Source organism: Fringilla coelebs, assembly GCF_963513975.1.
Source record: "Fringilla coelebs genome assembly, chromosome: 12".
Lineage (NCBI taxonomy): Eukaryota > Metazoa > Chordata > Aves > Passeriformes > Fringillidae > Fringilla > Fringilla coelebs.
Window position 1 is genome coordinate 9,575,728 of NC_140038.1, and position 18,233 is coordinate 9,593,960.

Below are 18,233 nucleotides of genomic sequence, written 5' to 3' on the forward strand. Positions count from 1 at the left end.
ACTATTCACTGTATTTAACTCCTCAAATTTTCTCCTAAATTCCTAGGCCTGTAAAGCATAGAAATGTTTTACAAGTAAACCATAAATTCCATGCATTCAGATAATCTTGTTCATAAAACTTGTTAAAACATTGGCAATATTGAATAACTGAGTAGATAGGTATTCCTTTGTAGATCTGGAGCTTCAAAACTACATTTCACAGTTGCAGTAATTTTGATCCCCTACATAAACTAAGTAATTGTCCAAGCTCCTGCAGCCCCCTAGGACTGGGGTAGCAGTGGGAGGAAGGCTCACCTTGGGCTGCCTGCGGTGGTTCCTGTTCCAGCTGCTGCTGCTTGGTTTGTGATAGCTTCCTGCCACCACAGCAGGGCTGCCTCAGCTGCCTGTGCAGCACTTGCTGAGAGGCTGCAAACATGTTTGTTTAAAAACAGAGACTATAAATAACCAAACATTGATGTCCTTCCAGTTTATAACTCTCCAGTCTGAAATCAACGTAACTTCACCCTCACCCTCTGAAATAAAGAAAGCTTTATTTCAGCTGTACCTTTCTGGCAAAGTCTTACTGTTTTGGATAGAACCCTTGCCTGCTAGGGAGGAAGGAAGAATTAGTTGGTGTTCCTCACACAAAGTTGGTAAGAGACAAGTTGAGCAGCCTCATTTCATCCTGAAATAAAACACTGAAGTCTGGGGATTATTTATTAATTCTTTTCCCATTAAAGATGGCAAACATCTGACTGTATGGGAGAGTTTGAACTCCATTTACATTGAGAGAGATTGAAGTTGAGGCTTCCAGACAGTTTGTGCTTAGTGTGTGTGTAGTTACCCCCCAGGGCTGTTTGCAACATGGCAGGAGAACTGCTGCTTTGTCTGTCAACACTTCTTATCCTGTTCCTCCTTCTGCACTCTGGAGCAGTTACCAGACATTCTAGTGTGCTTGTGGTCTGAATATTTCTTCACAGTTAAGCAAATGTGCTGGTATTGATCAGGGAAGCAAGCAGTTCAAGAAGAAAAATGTGCATGTTGCTGAAAATTGAGCACAATTCTGTTTTTTAATTGCATGTAGGAGCAAAAAAGGGCCTTTTCCTCTAAAACTGGTGACATTTTCAGAAGATTGGGTTGAGCCAAGAATGGATAGAGTTTTTAAAATTACAACCTGTAACTAAATGTCAAAGAAATGGATTTTAGTTAATGCTGGAAATATGCTAAGGCAGGGCATGAAAAAGTGTTCCAGCTCTGTAAAATACAACTTAGATGTTCACCAGGGCAAGGAAAAAAAATTGCTTTGATTCACATGAAGAGAGTCAAGACAGTTGAGCACTGAGTTAAGAAGCTTGTGGAGTTGTCTTTGTTGCTGGTAGATGAATCCATATATTAAATATTTGTAGCAGCCTGTCTGCAACACTTCTCAAATTATAAGATTGGAGACTAGCCTGAGACACCACCTTAATTTCCTTTCTTTGCTGCTCTTGAAGCATACATATATAACAAGCTTGAGGAAAGAAACTGAGACAAGAAAGGATTGTGCAAGGACACTTGTCTGCAAAAGCCCACATCAGCTAAATCTTAGCTGTAATAAATTTTTTTGTACAGTGAGTGCAAAAGTTGCTTTGTCCACAGCTTTCAGTGCTGTCCTGTGACATCTCTAATGTCAGTGTGTCTGAGAGGGCCGAGGCCTCGTGGGGCTGCAGGGGGCTGTGAAGGTCCTGTCTCATCCCTTGGGCCCAGTGCAGGGCTCTCCGTGCAGTGAGTGCCTCGGTGCAGACACTGCTGTTGAAGCTGGGGCAGAGCTGTGGATTCTGCCTCCTGGGGGCCTGTGTAAACCAGCTCATTGAAGAGTTGGTTTACATGTTAAAGCAGTAACTTTATTTTCTTGAAGTTATTTAAATGTTTTAAATGTCTGCTTGTGTCTCTTAGGACTGTGCAGGGACAGGAGCTTGTAGGTTTAGTGTCTGTGTTTCAGAAAGTTTCTGGCAACATCCTCACTCTGATCTCTTCTTGGAGCTTGTTGCTATCAGAAGTGGTTCAGCAGAAAGGACTGGACACAGATGCCTACAAAGCCCAATGGTACAGCTGCCAATATCCTCCCAAATCCTTCCAGCTCCTGCTCACATGGTCTCTCTCTGTGGTGTTTTTGCCAGTTTTGTAATCAGTAATTTTTTCTGCTATCTTAAGGTGAGAAATAAACCAGTTTGGGGAACTTTGGTGCTTGCCATATTTCAATATAGTAGACTACTGTGTTTGCTGTGTTTTTTTTTTTTTTTTTGGTATACTTAGAAAAAGTTGTGCTCACACATTGCAACTTCCTCTTTTTAAGACAAGGGGGAGGGTCAGTAGTTTATGTAAAGGTTCGAGGTGTATTACCTGGTTTAGGGAGATCTAGTTAGCTACTTTGCTCACTTTTAAAAGGGGGAAAAGAGATCACTTGATCGGTCAGCAAGACCACATGACAAGCAGCTGAATGTAATTAGGTGGGGAGGGTGCCTGTGTGGGGCTGGCAGCTTCCCATGCCCTGCTAATGTTAGAGCTATTAGTCTGAACTACACTATTTTGGTTTTATTTCTTTCTCTGCTGATGCTTCCTGTAGATAAGAAATGGCTCTTTTTGCATGACTATGGTATTCAAGAGATCTGACCTGTGTCAGGAAACTTGTCAGTGAAGCCCATTTGGAAAACTACAGATCCATTCACAGCTGTTAAACATAGGTATGTAAACACTTTCTCTTTTCTGTTTATTTTCCGAAGACTTATTACATGGTTTTCCTTGAGCTGACTGTGCCAGCTGTTCTATTCAGAGTTTTGAAACACTGTTGCTGCACTTTAACAAGCTGCCTGGAATAGTCTGATTTTGGGAGTTCAGCGTTGCTGCATCCTCCTGTTCTAGAGGGAAAAGTAAAGCTGGGGAGGGGAGTACATTTCGTTTATGTAACACAGACTTTGGGGTTAAATGACAAAACTGCAGCTCTTTTGTATGTATTTAGTCATTGCTTTTCATAAATAGATCAGTCAGACTTAAATACAAACCAGGGTAAGTTTATTAACAAAATAAATAAAATGACTGCAGTAAGCAATGTTTGGATCCAGGAGCCCTAAGATGCCTGTTCTGGTCCCCAGTCATCAGCCTACATTGTCTTCTCTGGCAAACTTGTCAAAACTTGTTCTGCAGGGAAGGTACAATTAGACCGCTGATGGTAAAGTATGCTGTGCAAAAACCATTTAAAATACTGAAAAAAATAACTCAGTATTTTTAAATGTTGCAGTGCTTGAACTTTTTTCTCCTCTGTTTCTTCCTGTGTTCCTATTAGTATTTAAAGATAAATTATACTGACTAAAACAGTCCTTTAGAATGGCTGGGTTTTTAACTGCATTGTGCACTAGCATGTTTATCATGTTTGCCAAAGGGATGATAAAAGGCATGAACATGATGTGTTGCACAAGCTGTTATTTTTAATTGCAAAAAAAAAACTTGAATAGCAAGGAACCATGAGGGCTCATCTAGTTCACATTCCTTGTTCAATCATATAGTAATGACTTGAATCTTAAAATCAATTATCATAAAAGCAATTGGAAGATGGACTGTTATTACTGTGTTTTGTATCTCCTTTGGAAGAAACTCAGAGTATATGTACCCAACTGACTAAGTCATGCCATGCCACCCCAAGCATGATTTTGTAATCAAGCATCCTTTCTAGCCATGTGTTTACCAGCATTTTCCTGATCATGAACCAAACCTCCAGTTTTTATAGACTGTAGATAACCAAGGAGGAGTTGTTCAGAGAACAGAAAACACTATTCTTCTCCACTTCTCTAGAGGTCACAAGGCTTTCCCAGGGTTTTATTTGATGTCTAGCATGGAATGTCTTATTTAAGATGACTTTTCTCCTCCAGAACATCAACAGCTGACTTATGTTTATAACAGAGAAGTGAGAAATTAACAAATGTAGTTTAAGAAATATATTTTCTGTTTCCTTATAGACATCCCCAGTGTATGAAAAGTTTATATAAAATAACTGGAAAAAGGATTTTGTAACCAGTGATGCTTGGCTTGCTGTTTTTGTTTTTCCTGTGCTGTTTGGATGGATTGGTTGTTGTAGCTGCTTCACTGTAATTTACTGTTACATAATACTTTCATTTATTGCATTACATGTGCATTTTGAATGTGTTACAGAAATTATTTTTAGCATATTTTAGTACAGTGATTTCTAATAGCCTAAGTTATTTGGGGATTAAATTTTGATAATGTTGGAATTCTTTTTTACACTGCAAAATAATATGCTAGCATTTGGTGCTGCTACCCTTTCCTTCACCACAGTCTTCATGGATTTCAGTATATTTGCATGTTTCCAACAGGTCTTTCATTTATAACACTGTCTTAACCAAAATAGCCTTAGTAATTAAGCTGGAAAAGACAAGCTGGGAATCTAATTCAGCTGGGCTTCTTTAAGCATGTCACTAACAATGGCTAAAGAGAAATAGTAGCTTTTTAATGGAAAAAGATCTGGAAGTATCCTAGTAGAAGGAGAAAAGCTCTAGATAATGGGAAGGAGAAAAAGGAGTAACTTCTATTTGGTCTTCTAAAATGTTTTACTTCATAACTAAGAAACAGTGTAGTTCCTGCTTCTGAATTTGTTTAAACACTGTGACATAGGGGTAAAATTTCTTTTAAAAAAAATCTGCTTTGATACATTGTGATGCAACTGTTGGTATAAACAGAAAAACTGGGATCTTGGTGAGGCAATTCTCTGGGAGTCAGTGGGTTGGTTAGCACAGCTCCACTATAGGCACTGCAGCTGTACTGATTAGTGCTGAGATTTTCATTTTTCACAAACTTAATTTATTTTTACTGAAATCTCATTATTGGATTCTTAGTTTCTTCCATAGTAAATCACATGTACTGATTTAAAGTCAAACCAAATACTGCGAGCCAAAGCCAGTCTTTTAGCAGAAGATGAAACACCAGCTACCTACTTTAATGAGACTTTTCATTTAGAAACTCTTGTGGGACAGTACCATTACATGCCCCCATTTTCTTGTGACTTGTGCTCAGAAGGGCATAGCTGAATAGGTTCTTTCCTATTACTTACCCTTTATATACCATTTTTCATTTCAGAGGTTTGATGCCTTTCTCAGTTATGGTGTAGAATTGTTCTATGAAGTTAGTTTGGCAGTTTTTGTGAGATTTTTCAGTTCCTCACAAGCGTACAACATTTCTATTTGGTGTCTCATCAAGCCAGCACAGTCTTGTATGCACTGTATGGTGTGATAACTGCATACACATTTCCCTGACACAGTTTTTGACAGGAAACTTGCACTGATTGGATCAATTAGAGCATTCTGACTGGCAATTTGTTTTCATAGAAAAGCTTTATATATTTTTTCTGGAACTTGGGTTATAGAGGTGCTTGTTCTGTAAGCTCACTGCTGCTAAGTCATTTATTAGCTATAAACAGAACCATTCTGAATTTTAATTGAAGACTTCTAAGGGTAGAGGTAGGGAATTTCCTGTTACTATAGGTCAGCTCAAGTGAAACTTGAGGATGTTTTGTGTGCATGAAATGTTAGGAAAGAATTCTTTAGGAAGGCACGTACAACATGAAAAGCTGGCAACAGCTGCCAGGTTTCAGGTGAGGTTTTACTCTGCAGCCATCTTGAGGCCCTCCCTCTATCTGGGAAGAACTAAAAGGAAAGGTATGGGCAAACTGTGACGTTAGACCTGTGCTGCTTTTTGCTTTCCTTGCTCATAAATAACCTATATATAGGTTCCTTCCTATATAACACCAATTAGTGTAAGAAATTCTGGTTTGCTGTGCTGTTTATCTCAGGAGTCTTTGCTGTGTATCAGGATTTAACTATAATTCATGCTGTATTATGGGATTCTGATCTGAGCAGCGAGATAAATATTGTTGGCAACTCAGGTTGAAAAACAGCAGGCTTTTTGAATGGAAGCTTTGTGTTGAGCAGATCAGGCTGCTAATGAGTGCTTCTTTTGAATTATGCCTTCCCTAAGGCTCTAGAAAGCTGTGCTAGGACAGGAATTGAAGCCAGCATTTTGCCAAAGCACTGTCTGAGTAGTTTGGCAGACAGCAGGGCCTCAGTAGAAGGCTTGGGCAATGGTAATTTGTGCTGCAGTCCCAGAACTGTTCAAGGGATGATAGGGTGGAACTAGGGGCTTGGCTTTCAATTCCCGAAAGACAAGCCCACACAAACACTGTATTTTACTTTGCTTTAGTTTGAGTGATACTTTTGAGCCACAAGCATGCTCCAAGTGACAGTGTCTTGCTGTGACACAAAGATTTCTGTGAAGATTTGTGCTTTGCTGTTGCACATTAGTGACTTCTCAAGAGAACAGGTTGTGGCCTATTGAATACAGCCTATTTCAGTCAGAAGTGGTGTTTTGTTATGTAATGGGCATGTTAACTTATGGCCAGAGTATTCTCAGCAAGTTATTTCCAACCTTTTCATAACATTTATGAAGCATGGAAGCATCACATACACTATGTCCAAACAGGTTTGCTGAACAAGTCCTGCTCAGTACTGGCTGAAAAATCTCTTTCTCAGACTGTAGCTATTACAGACTCTGAAACTGAAGGCTCAGTTTCTTTTTGAGACCTTTTGGGAGCAGATTATTCACAGCTGCCACCCACTTGTTGAACTGTTTGAAGTGTCTTGCTGCCAGCTTGCCCTGCTCTCACTGGCTCCCCATGGCAGCATGACCTCAGGTAGGTTCAGTGAACTCTGCACCTGCAAGGATGCTTCTGTCAAGATTTTCTGATCTTTAAAAGATTGGGAGAAGTGAATGCTAGCTGTGAGCCTCAGTTTTATCAATCTGGAGCTATCCTTCAGTCTCTGCCCATTGTGTACCCTTCCTTGCTTAGCATCTCTGACTGTCCTGTGATGCTGGATTTGAGGAGTAGAAGAATAACATTTTCTAGTTGCTGGACAGTATTTTAACTGACAGTTTCCCATGCTTTCCCACAGATAACTATGAATTTATTTTGTCCTTTTTGTTACATTCATTTAAGAAATCCCACTGATTAAATATTTTCACCAGTAACTTATTATTATTCCTAATGTCGGGCCTGATATCCATAGATAATAGTTTTCCATCTCACTAGAAATGGATATGGCTTAGTTGTTCAGTCAGTAACTTTGATAACCAGTAAATGTTCTGGGAAACAAACAGGATGTTTTCACTTATTGCTGGAAGGATGATGATATTGGTCCTGCTCCAAAAGGCCATGATGCCTTGTGATTAGCTGCTTTCAGAAAACTTCTGATGGACTTAAAATTTTTGGATATTTCAATGGCACCTAAATAATGAGAAAGCATTTAACTTGCTAAGAAATAACTAGAAGAACAAAATGTTAGAAATCCTCTCTACTGTGACCCCTGTTAGTTTAGATCTCAATATTACAGAAGAGCAATAATGCTGAAGAATGGCAGTGGCTGCTGAAAATAAGGTTGTATCTTCCAATTAACAACCAGATTAGCAAGGAAAAGTGTTTACTGCCTGTGAAAAACAAAGACCCCATGTATTTCCCAGTCAAAAGGATGAAAAGGTGGATTAAATTCTGCACTGCAGTTCTTTCCTGCCTCACCCTTTTGTGTGCTTTCCCATATCACCTTAGATGAATGATGTAGTTTTATAGTCCCATTTGTATCATATTTGTGTGGCCTTCACTTTTATCTAACAGACATTAGGAAGTATCTTCAGGTGTCTGGTAGCTGAGCTTCTCCATTGATTTCTAATTGTCCTAATCAGGGGAATTTATTTTGACAGATTATTCCTCTCTAATACAGGTTGTATCTGGTATCCTTCATAAGTTAGGCAGTGTAATCTCTTGGAGAATTATTTTCTGTATTCCAGGTTATCTGGCCTATGAAACAAGGTGGAAAGTAGCTGAGACCTTTCCCATTCCAAAAGAGAAATATATCTATATCGGGTTTTTTTAAGAAGCTGCAAATATTTTCCTCTGGCCGTTTATAGTGTGTGCTTTAATGGAATTCAGCAAAGAACCTGGCCTGACTGACATGTATTGCAGTCCACTGAATCACCCATATAGGCCGAGCATAACTTATACTTTCTTTAGCACATGTTTGCTTTGAGATGCCATTTCATTTATATTCTACCTGCCCATATGAAACTGCTTCCTTTTTCAGCTTTTAGATTTTTAACTTTTTAAAAAAATTATTATTATTTCTCTTATTCTGCATTTTCATGTGTTTGCTTATCTGCTGGAGATCTTTATCTCTTGGAAAAACAAATCATTCCTTAAAGAAATATGCAATTCTTACTATCCTGTGTGGTTCTTATTCTATTCTCCTTTACCCTTTGGTGGCTATTTCTGTGGGCAGAAATAGAAGGGTGCTCTCTTTTCTTGCCCTTCTGAATTTGAAAGTGCTGCTGAATCAGTGGATGGTCAGAGTCATGGATATTTCCCACCTGTGAATATGACCAACTTTGTAGGTGAAACCCTTGTGGCTCCTGTTTGTCAGAAACAGTTGGAAAATGTGTGTATCTGTGTAAGACTGTCATTCATAATTCCTTGATCCTGTGAAGAGTAGGTACAGTGCAGTGATGCATTCCGGGTGTAAAGGTTGGGCTGTGAGGAAGGAGGTGGGTCCCAAAGTGGTCAGAATTGTCACATTAGGGAGGATGCTGAGCATTGCTCTGAATTAGAACCTAGTGAAAAAGCATGGAAACACTTGGAAGCCAGTGTGGCTTAATGCATTTATTAGAGGAAGAGGGGAATGGTTAAGGATGGAGTAAGTAGTGTGGAACTGCTTAAAAGAAATTAAAAATGCTTGCTTTACTTTCCCCAATTACTCTGGAGTTTATTCCCTTTATACAGATGTTTGCTTAAGTGCTCTAACTTGAAAGCAGCTTCTGATGAGAGTGCAAAGAGGTAACTTGTGAGACAAAAGCTCTTGTTTCCAGGAGGGGACAGATCAACTGTTTTCATCACATTGCATTGCAAATTTTTCTTTACAATATTTCCTTACCATGGAGCATGAAAATGTTAGGAAGTGATGAGGGAACAGAGATGGTGCTGTGCTTTTTGAACAGAAGTTGAAGCTGCACAAAGGTCCTCCTGTATGGGGAATGTTGAATAACCAACTGCAACATTCCTGCTTTTATTCTTAATTTTTTTCCAGTTCCAGTGCTGCTTTTCATTCTTGTAACTGAGATAACCTTTGAAATTCTGCTGCCTGATTGTTGGTTTGGGGATGCTGAAATGCAAATGCAATTGCAAAACTTACTGTTGTTTCATTTCCTGGCTTTTCCATTCCTAGTGTCTCCTGGTTTTCTGGAAACAGTCGAGAATCTGCTGTTTCCTTGCCTGGCCTGTTGTGCAAGGTTCTCACCACAGACCTGCTGCTCCCCTTTCGTGTCCCTTTTCTGGGTGGGATTATCATTTTCTGTATCTCCTGTAGTAACACTGATGTCTGTAATGTGAAAGCACCTCAGACTAGGAAATACAGGGAACAAGAGAAGCACTTGATTTGAAGAGAATCCATTCTTGATAAGGCCTGATTTCTCTGTGTGTGTGTGGAGGCTCCAGAGCAGCAGCTGTCCAGGCACAGCTGTACAGACACACTCATTCTCACCGTGCTTTGTGTGCCCATCAGTTCGTGCACTCAAAATGCCGCAGTTGCAGTGATGCTGAAAAATGGTTGTAGAGCACCTTCAGCCAAGTAAAAGTGACATCAGTGTTTGGAGGCTAAAACTTCCCAGCTGTGTTTTTGTGCCTAGTTTTGCAGGTTATGTATTTTGAGCACCCTGAGAATTAGTTAGATCTTTCCAAGAAAAAGGCAGTCCTTAGACAGTGATCCTGCAATTCCTTACAATTTGTCAGCAGTTGAAACTAAAAACATTGGAACTGTAAAATGTCAGGTAAAGCAATTGAAACTAACCAAGGATTATTTTTTTTCATGTTGTTTATGTTACAGAAAAGCCCTAGAAGTCACAGAAAGTGTCATTTTGACCAAAACTAAAGCAAGCCAGGTCATGCATTTTCCTAAGAAAAACAATAGTGCAGCTCAGAACATCTTGGTGAAGTGCATATTCATTAGTTCTCTTCCCCCAGCACAGCAGGTACTTGAGTTTATGAACAATTGTTGTCATGATATGCTTACATGACATTGGTATGGATCTGGCAGGTTTTAACAAAGCACATCTAACAAGTGCTGACTAAGCAGGAACATTATTTAAGTGTCTGTCCCTTGTTTGGACAGAGCTGGCTGGTGTCTGGCTGACCAGTTCTTCAGGCGCTCGGGTGTGCTGGAGTGTTAGAGCAGGGTGAGGCCATTCCGTGTGTTCGCCCACGCTGAGCAGGAATGTGGTTCCTGCCTCGCTGCAGTGTGATGGCAGTGCTGCTGTGACAGGACTACTGACTTACTCCTCTGCACTCTGCATCACTTTCTCAGTTTTTTCTCCTGGAACAGATGGAGTGACACTCTCAAAGTTTAATTTGGTGTAGTGCCTTGGTGAAACAATTTTTTGTATGAATTGATGTGCACTTGTAGAATAGTCAAATTGGTACAAATGCATTATTGCCCACCGAGACGTGTAGTGTCTTCTTTTTCTGTCTGGGGGGGATTTTGGTTTCATTTTTCCCCAATGCCCATGTCAACTCTAATCACAAGCATGAAGCCTCAACAGAAAGGAAACAGTTTACATTGAAAACTGCTGTATTCTCAAACGAGGGCTAAAGAATGTAAAGCTGTAACTGAACAGGTGTGATCCATATACTCCATCATTATTGCATTTTTGAATGAAAACCCCTGCTGGGAACAATGTAATTGTTTAGAGGTGTGTGGGTGATTTTGCAGCAACTTTAGATCTGTTCCAAGGTAGGTCTTGCACAAATCTCTTTTGAAATGCTGTTTGCCTCTAGGAATAAAAGGGACATGTGAGCTGTGTAATTGCTTGCCAGCCATGCAGTGAGGCAGCACCCTCCTAGACACAGACATGGGCACACCTCTTTATCTCTGAGCGCCCATCAACGTGGATGCAAACAGCTGACACGTAAGCCTCTTGGCTGTGTGCTGAAGAGGTGGTGCTGGAAAAGTACTCCCACTGGAAGTACTATCTCCAGTGTGCTCTAACTATTCATTTTGCAGAGTTTGGGGTAAGTGGTATGCCTTACTTTAAACTGATGTGCTTGAGGATTGTTTGAGTAGGGGCATGTTCAGATTCCTGAATTTTACCCTGTGTGTATGTATACATGGTTTTATTTGCAGATCAATGCTTTTGTTTGGTTGGTTTTTTATTTGTTTGGTTTTTGTTTTTGGTTTTTTTTTTTTTTTTTTTGCTTCTGTTTCCCTGTATTCATCTCTTTTGCCTTCTTCCTTCTTTCCATCAGCTCAGTAGCAGCACTAGAGTTGCATATTTTGTGTAAGGCCAGTTCAGTAAGAATATTCCTTATTCCCATACTGCATGGGGGAAATCCTGCATGCCAAGCCAATTTCCTTAATTTATACAGGAGCAAATCTGCCATAGTCTGGAATGTTTTATCACACAATAGTGCTGTGATATCTGTGTCCCAGAGGCAAAAAGATGAACCCATTAACACTGATGTGTGTAATGTGAAAGTGCCTCAGACTAGGAAATGCAGGGAACAAGAGGAGCACTTGATTTGGGGAGAATCCCTTCTTGATAAGGCCTGATCTGTGTGTGTGTGTGGAGGCTCCAGAGCAGCAGCTGTACAGGCACAGCTCAAATGCTGGCTGTGGGGGTCCTGTCAGCCATGGAAAAGGCCAGTGGAGCTTTTCCAGCACTTGTTCATAGCTCTTGTCCCTCTGCATACCAGGCAAAGTGCAAAGCCTGAGCTGAATGGGATTTCAGGAGGGATTTACAACAGGCAAAACTGTGGCGGGCTTGATGTGGAGCTTAAAACTGTGTCCATTTGTGATTTTTTTTTTTAAACCAAGGAGTTCTTACTCTTAGGAGCAAGATTTGGGAACAATTTTTTTTTTTGGTGACCTGGTGAATTCTGATTGTATCATTAGTTTTTTTCAGAATCTTCCTTTTCTACCTCCTACTCTTCTGATATGTGAGGTATGGAAAAGTGGAAGGAAAGACTGGAAAGTGTGAAGCAATAAAGCCTAATTTTAAAAAAAAGCAAAATTGGAAGAAAAAATGAGATGGGTTTTAGTAAGAGGGTCATGATTTTTAAAAGCTTCACAGCAGTTTTTGCTGTGAATATATTCTTATTTCTGTTATGTGAAACTGAATGTGTCTGGACACTAGGACTGCAGGTCTCGGAAGTTGAGGGTGGAGATCACTTTTTAAATATTTGTACAGGGAGGAGGATAAGGCTTGAAACGGCTATGAAAATAGCTCTTTACATGTCTCCAAGGATAGGTTAACTGTGCAGGGTTTCACAAGAACCACTCCCTGGAGATATTTGAATAATAGATTGACATTGTGGGGTGCAGTGAGAGGTGTGTGCATTTCAAAACCAGAGAAGAAAAATTTCCTTCTCAAGCAAATCTTTAGAAGACATTTTAAGAACCCTTCCTGTGAAGGGTTCCTCACCCTCTCTCAGTCCTTTGGAAATGGTATTTTGTAGCAACCACAGGGAGAACTGAGTGGGCCAAATGATGAGGCATGTTCATCCTGACCGACACTTTACAAATCAGATATGACACTAGGAATACCTTTTTTTGCCTAATCTTGACCTTTCTGTTTTGGCCAGAGCTTTCACACAGCCCTGTCCAGTGGAAGGTGCAGCTGAACTGAAACAGTTCCCTACAGCTCCGTGGCACAGCTGCAGTGCCCTTCCTTCCTCTGTGTGGTCTTGCACAGGCTGCATGGTAAATCAGCACTCTCATTGGTACTTGTTATTAAAAGTATGTTCTGTACACCTACAGCCACCCGACAGAAAACCAGCAGGAGAAGGCAAATGCCTCTGTGCAGGTGGCATAGCACAGTAAAAGGCATGAAGCAAGCTTGTCTTCATGTAATGTACTGGCCCTAAGATTTACATCTAAGTTTTTTAAAGCAGCAATTAATTTAGGGATCTTGAGACTGAAAGAACATGTGCTTGAGTAGAGGATGAGCTTATACAGACAGCTCTTAGCCCTTTGAGAACAGGAGGGCAAAGGAAATACCATGTGTGAGATGGAAGTCTAAATAAAATGCAGTCTTTAAAGAAATCCATCTCTGTTTTTTAAAATACTTTTCCATTTCTTCTGGTACATTTCAATGAAGAAACTTTGGTAGAGCTAAAAGATAGGGGTCTGGTTTTACTTTTTTTTTCCTTTGCCAGCAGGGGAGAGGATTAAAAAAATTAAACAAGCCCTCCCAGATTATTTTTGCTGATACATGTGAGTGTGTCGAATGGATCAGGGTTCTTAATTTCTTCTGAAAATGTTGTTATGTCAGTGTTCGGGCTGCCTGTTCAACTTGCTTATTTGAATATGCTGCTCCTTCAGACCTATGTGGTGGATGCAGTCCTGCAGTTGTGGTGCATTTATGTAGAAAGCTCACTGATACCTCTTGCTGCAGGGCTCTCCCTTTCAGCCTTCTACTCTATTGCAAAACTTTGGTTAAAACACAACAGTAGGATGTGAATTAGCCGGCTGTGGCGTAGTGGTGAGTGTGAACTCTGTCACCTAAACCCCCTTCCTGCTAGCTGTTACGGGCATTGATGGCATAATGTGAAATACACATTGGCTGGGAAAGGGAGACTTCAGTGCTTTTCACAAGGGGAAAAAGTGTCAGCTGCTTTCCACTGACTTTTCAGCTGGAGAATATCTGGGGTAAATCTGACCAGTCTCTGCTTTTTAGTAAGCTGCTTATGGCCACATCAACCAGACACAGTTCTGACTTGTAACCGAGAGCGGGACCATTATAAAGGTGTGAAGCTTTTAAGATAGTTACGGTTTTAGCTGAATGGTGGTGATTGACGCCCACATGCTGGAGACACAGTTTGTTCCAGACCTCAAGCTGTGAGTTGATATTCAAGAAATTAATTGGTGTTTTGCCATTGATGCAAACTACTGCAATGTTTGACTTGAAATTAATATCTTTATCTAGTTCAAGCCACAAGCAGTTCCAAAAATACTTACAGTTGAAACAGCAGATGCTACTCTTTCAAAGTTTTATTTTATCATCTGTTTTTTTTTGTATTTTTGGCATATTTTTCTGTCCTTCATAAGAGGTGATTTTATGCTGGTTTTCTGTTGCTTTTAGAGTGGTTATTTTAGGCTTATCTTTTCATGTTCATGTCTTTGAACACAGCACAAGGCAGCTCTCTTCTGTTTGTTTTGGGGGAGGGAGGCTCAGTAGCTACTCAACAGGAAAGTGCCAGTGCAGTTACATCAGCTTTTCTAGTACAAGTGAAATTTGCCAGTGATTTTTGTTATGCATCTTAGTTGTTCTTGCACTTAGATCAGACTATAGAGAATATGGTTATTTTTGAAAAGGCAGAAAAAAGAGAGAAATTTCTTACATGTGTAATGAGCCATGGAAAAAAATGTGTGTGTTTGTTTAATGTCAATTCAGGATCAAGATTTAGTTTGAATGGCTAGCTAGCATCACAACACAAACTTTAAAAACTGAAGATTCTTCCTCAAAACAAAAACCTCAACAAGAAGGAAGTCTTATTCAAGACTAAAAAAATATCTATTTATAGAAAATTTCTTAAATTTTGTTTAAATATAGTGTACAGTCCAGGAAAAAATTCTTTTTTTTTCATGTGTTACTAATGCCATAGTGAGTATGAGTCCAGAATTGCACTGCTAGTACAATTAAGTAGCTTTTGCCAGCTTCCAGGAGGATTAAAAACAGTTTGGCAGTTACTGTTCCAGAGACCTTGAAGAGTTTGACCTTGATTTTCAGTCTTGCCTGAAGAAGTCAGAATTGTGTTGCCTTCCCTTTCCAATAAGAGGAATGTAATAAAACTAAAGATGTACCTTTCAGTCACAGTTGCATTTAATATTGGCAATTTGTTTAATTGAGAGTTTAAAGTGAAGTTGGTGTAGAGGAGCACAGAACTGGCCCCACCACTTGCTGCTTTGTAGTTGAGGGAGTGATTTGTGTTTTAAACATTTGTCAGAAGTCCTGGCAGAGCTCTGGACTAACTGTTCCTTTTTGCTTTGCTTTTTAAGGTGCCGCCTGAATTCTCACTATGTCTGATGGGGACTACGATTACCTCATAAAATTCCTAGCACTTGGTGATTCTGGAGTTGGAAAGACCAGCCTTCTTTACCAATATACAGATGGCAAATTTAATTCCAAATTCATCACAACAGTGGGCATTGACTTTCGGGAAAAGAGAGTGGTGAGTTTGTATGAAATGTGCTGCTTGAAGATGGTGTCTGTCTGTGTGTAGGCCTGCAATCAGTGTTATTGTGTGCTTCATTTTGTGACAGGAAAGGCCTCATCTGACCTGGCTGTTTTAGTCATTGCTGTGTGCAGACTCATTTCCCCAGAAGTTAAAAAGCTGACTCTAAGAAACCACTTCTTTCTGATCAGCAGGTGTTGATGAGTGTGTCTACTCTGTGACTAGTGCACACAGTACCTGGAGTGGCACTTTTACTGTTGAACTCTTTTCACGAGGAAGGACTGAACTGTAGTAAAATGTTTTTGCTGGATATGAACTGAAATGGCTACTGAACAAAGGTGCAGTTTTTTAAACATGTAAATGAAATGGTACATGCAGCTGATCTGGCTTCCTAAGCAGTCACTGCCAGCAGAGAAAAATTATGAAATATAAGATTGCTTTTTTTCAACCCCTGAATTGTTATTAAACTAAGCAAATGTACTTCTGATATGAAGCTGAGCACTAGAATACCATAACCAGTTGGATGCTGGTCCTTACTGCTCTGAGAAATGTAGTTGGCACAAGCTTTTTATTGTTACATACAGCTATTAAATGTCTTTCATTGTAGCCTAGTGATTTCCTGTGTCCAGAAATCTGGGTGGGGTAATAGGCATTGTGCAGACTGGCTTTTAGTGCACAACATGCACCACAGTAGTTCAAGGACTAGATATCTTAGTTGAATGCCAAACTGGTCTCTAGAATAAGTCATTGTCCCTTTTGTGGGATCATAAACATGGTGGTTTACTTGATCAGCATATTTGATAACTCAGGATAAGGTTTAGGCTTCACAGCCTGAATCTTATAATACATAAACTTGCTGAATTTGTGGAATTCTAAAGATCTGTTTGTAGCTCTTGTAAGCTTAGATACAATGACATTTGAAGGTAACGAAGATGACTTAACTTGAAGCATTCTAAACAAGAAATTAATCTATTTTTATCTGATCCTTCCAAGACTAATAAATGCCCTTATTTATTTTTTTCATGCCAAGCAAACTCTTCAGCTTTTATTTTTATCATCCAATTTTTGCTTTATCAGCTGCAATGTGATAAGATCTACCCTCAGCAATTTTTCAGCAGCATTTTGGCAGCTAAGTAGAGATGTCGTTATCTCTTGAGTATATCCTGTTTGCTAATGAGGTTCTGCTACTACTACAAATACGTTGCCAGATGGCATTGTTGCTTTCTTATATTTTATTTTGAACATGATGTAAGGTAGTAAAAAACCCAGAAAATCAAACTACGAAAATTAATTTTGTTTCATGGCTCTAAATATCTATCTGGAGTCCCTAGTCTATTGGGCCCTGGTTTTGCAGTTTCCCTTTTACCATTATTTTTAAGTATTGAATTGGATGCAATATTAAAATGCATCTCATACTACTTTTGCCTTACAAAGCAGAGGATTGAGCTGTCGTTGGCATCTGTGCATCAGCAGTGCTAATTTTGCTGTATTTAATGACTTTAACTGTCAGTTCTTTTGTGTTTTGTAGCAACTGGACTGGTAACAGTCCTGCAAATTTACCTTTTCCAGGTGTATAGACCAAATGGGCCGGATGGTGTTGGTGGCAGAGGACAGAGGATCCATCTTCAGCTCTGGGACACTGCAGGGCAGGAAAGGTATGGCCCAAGATTGCAATGGGAGCTTACTGTAACAGCAATGGAAAGCTTCCTATGAGTACCCATTAAATTCTAACTGTAATTTACAACTGTAGAACACAAAACCTGTAATTCTTGCTTTTTAGTCTTTTTTTTCATAGTCAGCACATAAAAACACTTTTAAAGCTTGTCTTTTTAAATTTCTCTTAGATTTCTGTAAATATGTTGATGTCTTGGGAAAGTCAGACGGGCAAAGGCATCTCAAAGGATTCTTTTCTATTGGGCTATCAAAAGACTAGCATTCTTGTGGTTGTTATTCTTACATTCAAGGACTGATGTGTAGAGGGGATAAATTTTTGTTCAAAGTTAGAATTTCATTATTGTTTTAATTTTTGAATCTTGATCAAGGCATGCTTTATAGTAGAAGACTGTTTAAAGCTCTCACCCTCAAGTCTCCTTGATGCCTTAGGCCTTGATTAGGCCACAGTAATGTTAGCAATTTTTCTTACACAGTCTCTGCCTCAGCAAAACAACTATGAATATTCCCTTCTGGTTCATTCAGTCTTAAGTTACCTTAGTTCTTCTATGATTGTAAACAATTATGTTTTCAAAGTAACTTGTCAGATGAGCAAATTAATTTCTCTTTGCTGGTCTAGGTTTCGTAGCTTGACTACAGCTTTCTTCAGAGATGCCATGGGGTTTCTTCTGCTCTTTGATCTGACAAATGAGCAAAGCTTTCTGAATGTCAGGAACTGGATAAGTATGGCTTTTTTTTTTTCTTTTTTTTTTTTTTTTTTTTTTACTTTCTGTCTTCATGGGTGAAATGGGGTGTGGGGGTTATGTTTGTAAATATGGAGTCTCATTGAGAATTAGAGCTTAAAATACTGTTTTTTATGGCTTTCTCAGTAAAATAATGTAAATGTTGTATTATAATTGTAATAGCTGCTAGTGATGGCTTCTAGGGCTCACCTGAAATGCAGCTTTGCCTACTGAACTTGGATTTTAACCTATATAAAAGAAAGCTGGGACAATATCCTATCCCTGGTTCTGATGCTGTTCAGTAATTTAAGTGTGTGGGAAGCCTATGCAAAATATTTTGGCTCGCCCGAAGCTTTGTCAGCAAAATATAATGGAAGGCAAATCTTGCTTGGCTGGTATATCCAGGCAAAGGAGTTCCCAAACTGCATCATCCATCTGGAGAGGGAAGCAGATCCTTTCCTGGCAGCTCACTGTAGGTGCTTAGTGAGTGTAACTCCTTCAGCTGCAAATGCACAAGTTTCTGTGCTATCTCTGCCCAGCTTCTGTTTCCC

General features: G+C 39.6%; 1 protein-coding gene across 3 annotated transcripts in view; it reads left to right on the forward strand.

Moving 5' to 3' along the window:
- RAB27A (RAB27A, member RAS oncogene family) overlaps positions 1-18,233 on the forward strand; it is a 30,958-nt gene that overhangs the window by 7,887 nt on the left and 4,838 nt on the right. The window contains exons 2-5 of one of the 3 annotated variants that reach the window (XM_084213842.1): positions 2,585-2,702; positions 15,114-15,286; positions 16,859-16,944; positions 17,580-17,683. In XM_084213842.1, coding sequence (XP_084069968.1) covers positions 15,134-15,286; positions 16,859-16,944; positions 17,580-17,683 — 343 coding nt within the window. In that variant the 5' untranslated portion in view covers positions 2,585-2,702; positions 15,114-15,133. Of the gene's footprint in view, positions 1-2,422; positions 2,703-15,113; positions 15,287-16,858; positions 16,945-17,579; positions 17,684-18,233 lie in introns of those variants that run through there. The other 2 variants (XM_084213841.1, XM_084213843.1) reach the window with 2 other exon arrangements.